At 51.0% G+C, this 8,044-nt stretch overlaps 1 protein-coding gene across 1 annotated transcript; it reads left to right on the top strand.

Annotated features, from left to right (window-relative positions):
- Positions 1–355: 355 nt before the first annotated feature.
- Positions 356–6,985, top strand: EAH_00056680 (hypothetical protein, conserved; the record flags this gene model as incomplete). Its single annotated transcript, XM_013397521.1, has 6 exons — positions 356–1,307; positions 1,620–2,690; positions 3,736–3,884; positions 4,268–4,634; positions 4,988–6,447; positions 6,896–6,985. The coding sequence occupies 6 exons, from the start codon at positions 356–358 to the stop codon at positions 6,983–6,985; spliced, it is 4,089 nt and encodes a 1,362-aa protein (XP_013252975.1).
- Positions 6,986–8,044: the final 1,059 nt, after the last annotated feature.

Raw genomic sequence — 8,044 nt, 5'->3', positions numbered from 1 at the left:
TGCAACAACAACTGCAGCTACAGCAGCAGCAGCAGCGGCAGCAGCAGCAGCAGCAGCAGCAGCTGCAGCAGCAGTAAAGAACGGAAACGGCAATCTTCCTGCGAATTCATTCCCCAGTGACCTCGAGAGTGTATGCACATATTTTTTTTGTTGAATGCCTGTTGTGTTTCCAGTGATATCCCAGCAGCAGCAACAGCAGCAGCTGCAGCAGCACGACGTCGAGCCAAACGGCGAGCGGCAGCAGAACAGCAGCGGCAGCAGCAGCAGCAGCAGCAGCAGCAACAGCAGCAAATGCTACATCAGTGTGCTGTGGCTGCAGCAGCGGCCCCAGCGAAAGCCAACAGAAGGTAAATAAATGCAGTCAGAAGTGCGCAACCCGCCGCCTGGCGAGGCGAGGTCTGGCTGGGGGGCCCCCCATCAGGGGGGCCCCCCTTCCCCCGGCATGCGGCCTGCAGCACAGCTGCACGAAACTCCTGCAGCTGCTGCAGCTACACCCAGGAGTACAGCAGTAGCAACGACAGCAGCAGCAACACCCGGAGCAGCAGCAGCAGTTGATGATGCTGGAGACACACCCTTAGGCGGTCTCGAAACGCAGCAGGTGCCTCCTTCTTCTTCTCAACCACATAATCATGATCAGCAGCAACAGCAGCAGCAACAACAACAGCAGCAGCAGCAGCAAAGGCTCGCAGCAACGACCGAAATAGCTGCAAAGGGGGTGCGGCATACAGGGCGTGGTGATTTCTCAGTGGCGTTTGCTGTTAGAGGCAGCAGCGGCTCAGATGCTGCTAGCAGAGGAGATGGTAGCGTGCCTTCTGCTTCTTCTTTAGCAGCAGCAGGAGCAGCAGCAGGAGCAGCAGCAGGAGCAGCAGCAGGAGCAGCAACAGCTGAGCGTTCTAACGGGGCCTTACCTGTTGGTGTATTGGTGGGTGTAAGGCCAGAGGGGGCCCCCAACGAAGTTAAGAGGAGGAGCGCACATGATGGGGATCGGGATCGGGATCGGGATCGGGACCGGGATCCATTTGCTGTTGTTGGTGGACCTGCATGCAGCAGCGGGAGCTGCAGCAGGGGTGGCGGTGGAGTCTTCTGGTTGCGGCGTCGGCTGCGGCTGCTGCTGCGGGCCCTCGAGCGTTTGTTTAGCGGTGGGGTTGTTGTTATTGTGCTTACAAGCACTGCTCTGGACCTTCACAACAACACCAGCGATCTCTTCTTGCTCCCTGCTGCGGGCCTCTATCTCCTCATGCTGCTCTTCGCTTATGTCTCTCTTCGGGTGCCTAGATGGAGGAGACAGTTCAAGTCCTACCTCCACGGTGTGTCTGCAAACCAAACACCAGCAGCTGCTGCAGTAGCTGCAGCAGCAGCAGTAGCAGCAGCAGCAGCAGCACTAGCAGTAGCAGCACAACACACACAATGTAGCTACAGTATACGCAGCAGAAGTTTAGGGGATGGGGCTCTGCCATATGCATATATATATATATATATATATATATATCTAGACAGATATTTATCTGTACATATATATATATATATATATATATTTATATTTATATATATGTATATTTATATGTTGTGAGGGGATGTTTGAGTTTGTTTTTTTTTTGTTTTTCTTCTGTCTTCTTCAGGGCGTTTCTTGGGTTATGCACATCGTGTGGATTCACGTGCTGCTGCTGCTCCTTTCTCTCCTTTTGCTGCTGCCGGGCACCAGCAGCAGCTGCTGCAGCAGATGCAGCAGCAGGCGGAGGCGCTACACGCTCACAGCCTATTGACAGACAGCAGGGGCCCCATGGGGCCCCCTGGAAGTGCACGTTTAAAAGGCAGCTGGAGACACTCAGCTTTCTTTCGAGCGCTGTTTTGCTGCAGCAGAGCTTCTCGCGGACGCAACAAGCAGCAACAGCAGCAGCAGCAACGGCAGCAGCAAGCCACAGGCTGGCAGCAGCAGCACCACCAGAAATATGACAACAATTCTGATCACCTTCCTGCTTCTCGAGCTTTCTCAGGCGAGCAGCTTAGCACCAGGAGTCCTATAGGGGCCCCTATGGGGGTATATTCTCAAGGGGCCCCCTTGGGGGGCCTCCAAGGGGGCCCCATTGGGGGCCCCCAGGGTAATGCAGTTGATGGTTATGCTGAGGGAGATGAATATCTGCTTCCTCGACGCTTTATTTCTGACGATATATCTCGCTTCTGGCTGCAATATAAAAGTAACGCTGCCAGGGGGTCGCTGTGGAGGAGCGAGAACCCTGCAGCAGCAGCAGCAGCAGCAGCAGCAGCAGCAACAGGGTGGGGTTATGCGGGTGGCATGTCGCCTGCGTTGCGTCAACGATACCCAGGGAGTTTCCTACGTGGTTATTCAAATTCTGCTTGGGGGCCCCCTGGGGGCCCCCGTGGGCTGCAGCGTTACTGCAGTGAGGCGGAAGCAGCTGGAGCTTGGTGTCAACAGCAGCAGCAGCAGCAGCAGCACATGTCATCTGCATTGCTGTTTGCTGCAACAACTCTGAATCTGTACGGAGATGAAGAGTCTCCTGCAGGAGTAGAAGGCCGCTTGCGAGATCTGCTGCAGCGGCTTGAAGGGGGGGCACGCAGCGAGGGTTTAGGTTTAATTGATGCAGGGGGACTACTATCTTGCGGTGTACAGACAGCTGGAGGGGGTGGGGTTGGTGTAGGGGGTAGCGCTGAAGAGAAGGAGAATGAAGGAGGTGTGGGGTGTATATTGAAGTGCTGGAGAGTGTTTTGTTTGCTGCTGCAGCTACTTGGTGCAGTAGCTAGGCTATGGATGCTGCCAGCCTTAACTTCTCCTGCTGCTCTTCTTGCTGTCTTAGCTCGTACACTTGCTTGGTGCGGTGTATGGTTGTGGGCAACGACTTATATGGAGAGACCTACAGATGCAAAGGGCCTATTGAATTGGTCGTTCACTTCATTGCCTGCTTCTTATGATCTTGTTGAGGCTTTGTTTGTATGGATGGTTAGCTGGGACTACTGTTTAGGGTTGCTAGCAGCAGAGTCTCCATTGCGTTATATACTGTCTCCACATGCTCTTATTGATCTTATTACTTTACCTGTCTCTGCTTATGTTATACGTCTTCTTGTTGGAGATCCTAGAGCGCATGCATACCCTTGGCTATTAGGGTTAGGCTGGCTTCGTTTTCTTCGTTTGTTAAGAACAGAAGGGGTCTTAGCAACATGCTTCCCTACATTATCTCTTGTTTGTTTGCGGGTTGTCTCTATTGGTGTCTCCTGGTTAATGATAGTGCTTACATTTGCCGGAGGTATATTCATCTTAGAGGCCCCCGATCCAGCAGCAAATTATATATCTGTGTTTGACTTATGCTTCTATGCAGTTGTTACTGTAATGACAGTTGGGTATGGGGACTTCGCACCGCGTACAGCAGCAGGAAGAGGGCTAGCTATGTGTGTTATTGTGTCTGCTTTTGCTTATTTACCTGGGGAGATACAGCGTCTAATGGAGGCATTAAGAGAGCCTCGAACAAGCTATGGGGCAGCACCTACACAAGATGAAGATTATATATGTATATTAGGGCCTATACAACCTCAGCAGCTTTCAGCATTTTGTTTTGAGGTAGGGAGGGTATTCCCAGGGTCTTCTGCTGCTCTACTTGTTATTAGCCCTTTACCTATTGCTGCTTATGTTGATGCATGTCAGCAAGCGCTAAAATACTCAGGCTTACGTATTTGCATTCGAGGGGGCCCCAAAGGTGCTGCTCTTCCTTCTGCAATTCGAAGTGCATGCGCTGAGGCCCGTGCTGTCTTTGTTTTTAGTAATAGTAGGCCATATTCTCTTACAGGTCTCAGCAGCAGCAACAGCAGCAGCAGCAGCAGCAGCAGCAGAAATCCTAAAACAGCAGAAGGGCCTTTATTATCTGCAGGGTCGGGTGAGAGCGTTGAAACAAGAGAGCAAGAAGAAGATCAGGCTACGCTGCTTCGCTTTCTAGGTGCTAGAGCTGCTTGCTTTCCTATGAGGCCTATTAGTGTTCAGCTGCTGCACGACCATAGGAAGGGACTTGTCTTTGAAATGGGGGCGTTCACTACTCTATGTATATCTGAAGTTAAGATGCAGCTATTAGGAAAGAGCTGCGCTGGCTGCCCAGGCTTCTTACCTCTTGTTGGCTGTTGGTTTGCTTACTCTAAGCTGCAAAGGAGACAGTCTTGGAGACAGTATGCAGGTCTAAACAGACGAATAAGAGATAATTTTCAGCACTATGAAAGGGGCACCACGTACACCGCATATAGATTAGAGTTTCCGAGGTGTATGCAGGGTGTCTCCTTTCTAGAGCTTGCTCGCATTCTTTATCTGCAGCATCAGGTCTTCCTTATAGGCCTTATTACTTTTTCTAATCGTATTGCTTTAAACCCGTCCAAGTATAATGTAGGTGATGAGCTTGCTGCTGCATGCACTACAAACAGCAGCAGCAGCAGCAGCAGCAGCAGCAACGCGCCCTACCGCCATGCAGATGATCCTGCAGCAGCAGCAGCTGCAGCAGCAGCAGCAGCAGATGTTCCGGTGTACGCTGGGATCGTACTCGCTCCCAACCTCGAAGTTGTCGCCCGCCTCGCCTCCGCTAAAGACATCGCCTCAAGGAGGAGACACACAAAACCTACACAAGCAGGAATGCAGCAAACAGGTTAACGCACTTCTCCTGTTGCTGCCGTTGCTGCTGCTGTTGCTGCTGCTGCTGATGTTCCTCCTGTCTCTCTGTTTCTTTGTCTTCCTATTTCTATATCTCTGTATCTGTCTCTGCGTCTCTGCCTCTGTTTCTCTCTGTGTTTCTCTCTCTCTCTCTCTCTCTATATATATATATATATATATATGTATATGCATATCCATATATACATATATATATACATATATATATACATAAATATATATATATACTTATTTATTTATCTATCTACCTATCTATCTGTCTCTGTCTCTGTGTTCGTTTGTACTGTTGGGTGCTGTTGTTTTTCTGTCTCCTTTCGGGTGTATGCGCAGCTGGGCATTCTCCTTTTGGCTGTAGGCCTGGAGGTGTCCCCTCTTCGCATCCTTCTCGTCATAAGCTGCAGCCGCTGCACGAAAGCCCTTCTCTTCATTCTATTGAAGACAGCTCTGCTGCTTCTGCTGCAGCAGCAACACAGCCAACCCCAGCGGGAACTGTCTCCTTTGAGGCTCTAGCAGCAGCAGCACCTGCAGCAGCAACGCCAGCAGCACCCACAGCAGCAGCAACAGCAACAGCAACACCTGCACCAACAGCAGCAGCACTCAGATCGAACCCCAGGGGCACCGGGAGGCACATGACGTGTGTAGACTCTCTACGCGGCAGCAGCAGCAGCAGCAACAGCAGCAGCAGCTGCAGCATGGGGGCTGTTGGTGCATCACCAGGTGTACTGGGTGGGCGTGTGGGTGCTGTAGGTGGAGGAGCAGCAGGTCCATCTGCAGCTCCAGCAGCAGCAGCAGCAGCACCAGGAAGCAGCATGCATCATTCTCAGCAGCATCAGCAGCAGCCTCATGTATCTCCTGCATTACAGGTGCAGCAGCAACAGCAGCAGCAGCAACAGCAGCAGCAGCAGCATCTTGGTGGTTTGCGCTCTGTACTGTCTCTAAATGAAGCACGTAATGGGGTGTATGAGAGCCCCAATGCTGCATTTGTGTTAGTGTGCGGCTGGCCTCGGGGCCTTCGTATCTTTCTGCATTCTTTGCTGCAGAACGGTGTATATAATGTCTTAGTATTAAGCCCTCATCAGCCTAATACTGTGGGGCCTCTTGATCTTCAGCCCTATGCTCGCTGCTGCGCATATATTAAGGGCTCTGCATTGTCTATGACAGACTTAGTAAGAGCAGGGGCTTTAGAAGCTGCTGCTGTTGCTGTCTTCTCCTGTCCGCATGTCTCTTGGAGAGCTGACTTCAGCAGCAGCAAGCTAGATACTCAAGCTATCCTAGTAAGACGCACTATACTTGCTTTATATAAACGAGGGGGGCCCTTTCCTCCTCCTCAGGGTAGGCTTCCCCCTGTCTTGGAGGCAAGAAAGAAACAAAGTGATGCTGCTGCTGCTGCTGCTGCTGCTGCTGCTGCTGCTGCTGCTACAGCAGCAGCAGCGCCAGCAAAAACGCAACCAGCAGCAACAACAGAGGGAATTAATCCACCACATCCAGAAGCAAACGAAGCAGCAACAGCAGCAGCACTTGCTGCAAGCACCAACTCACACAACAACCAGCAGCAGCTGCAGCAGCAGCAACAGCAGCAGCAACAGCAGCAAGGGACAGGGCTCCTCCCAGACTATGTCCTCGCCCCAGAGCCGCCACCACCACCAATCGACTCCGAGACACTCCTACTGCTGCAGCAGCAGCAGCTCGAGGAGCAGCAACAGCAGCAGCAAGTTCGTAGAGGCCTATCCTACTTCGGCTCCCTTCTTCCTCGACACAGAGACCCCCAGATATTCTTGGATTTAAAAGACGTGAGTCTTGCTGCTGCTGCTGCTGCTGCTGCTGCTGCTGCTTCCTTTCCTTTTCTTGCTGCTGCTGCTGCTGCTTCCTGTCTTAGTGCTGCTGCTGTCTTACTGTTGCTGCTGTTAGCAGCGTGGAAGCTGCGGTGTTTGGAGCGCATTTGCTGCTGCTGTCCCTATCTTGACTGCCACCCACCAGCTGCGGCTGTTTGCGGAAGTGGCTGAAATTGCTGCTGCTGCTGTTGTTGCTGCTGCTGCTGTTGCTGCTGCTGTTGTTGTTGCTATTTGTGCCAGTGCTTCTGTGGCTGTAACGATCTTCCTGCTGCTTCTGCTGCCTCTTCAGCTCTTTCTTTGTTTCTGCTGCTGCTGCTGCTGCTTCTTTGTCCTTTCCACTGCTGCTGTTGTTTTAACGTTGTTCTTGCTGCTGCTGCTGCTACTGTTGCTGCTGCTGCTGCTGCAGTCCACGTTGCTGCAGTACTGCGACTTCACGATGGCAGACGCCCCCAACTACGAGGCAAATCCGTACATGCGGCCGCCTTGGCTGAGGTGAGGAGACAGCTGAGGAGACACTTAAGGAGACACTTAGAGATAAAGAGACAGAAGGAGACACTTAGAGAGACACAAAGGAGACAGAGGAGGGGACAGAGATAGAGGGAGAGAGGAGGGGACAGTTAAAGGAGACAGTATATGAAGAGAGATAGAGATGAAGAGACAGGAGGCGACGCATTAAGATAGACAAAGGAGACAGAGAAGGAGACACTTAAAGAGACAGTTACAGATAAAGAGACAGAAGGAGACACATAAAGAGAGATTTGAAGAGACACATAAAGAGGCGGAGGAGACAGACAAGGAGACACTTAGACAAGAAGGAAGGAGACAGATAAGGAGACACCTAAGGAGATGCATGCGGAGACAACTGCAGCGACAAGCAGAGTTATAGATAGAGAGACGCACGAGGAGACAGACGAAGCAAAGAACAGACAGAGACAAATGGAGACAATCAAAGACAGAGATGCACAGAAGGAGACAGAAGAAGCAGAATCAGCAACAAACGAAGAACAAGAAATAAAGGAGAAGGAGACAATAGAAAGAGGCAGTATAAGGAGACAAACAATACAAGGAGACAGTAGAAGGAGACAGTATAAGGAGACAGCATGAGGAGACAGCATATGGAGACAGTATAAGGAGACAGTATAAGGAGACAGTGTAAAGAGAAAGTATAAGGAGACAGAATGAGGAGGCAGTATAAGGAGACAGAATAAGGAGACAGTATAAGAAGAAGCAGAATCAGCAACAAACGAAGAACAAGAAATAAAGGAGATAAAGAGAGATTTGAAGAGACACATAAAGAGGCGGAGGAGACAGACAAGGAGACACTTAGACAAGAAGGAAGGAGACAGATAAGGAGACACCTAAGGAGATGCATGCGGAGACAACTGCAGCGACAAGCAGAGTTATAGATAGAGAGACGCACGAGGAGACAGACGAAGCAAAGAACAGACAGAGACAAATGGAGACAATCAAAGACAGAGATGCACAGAAGGAGACAGAAGAAGCAGAATCAGCAACAAACGAAGAACAAGAAATAAAGGAGAAGGAGACAATAGAA

This window comes from Eimeria acervulina, genomic scaffold, assembly GCF_000499425.1.
Source record: "Eimeria acervulina Houghton genomic scaffold, Eah_scaff1180, whole genome shotgun sequence".
NCBI classification, from domain to species: Eukaryota; Apicomplexa; class Conoidasida; order Eucoccidiorida; family Eimeriidae; genus Eimeria; species Eimeria acervulina.
Note: the sequence above shows the minus strand (reverse complement) of the source record. Positions and strands in the feature narration are given on the sequence as shown.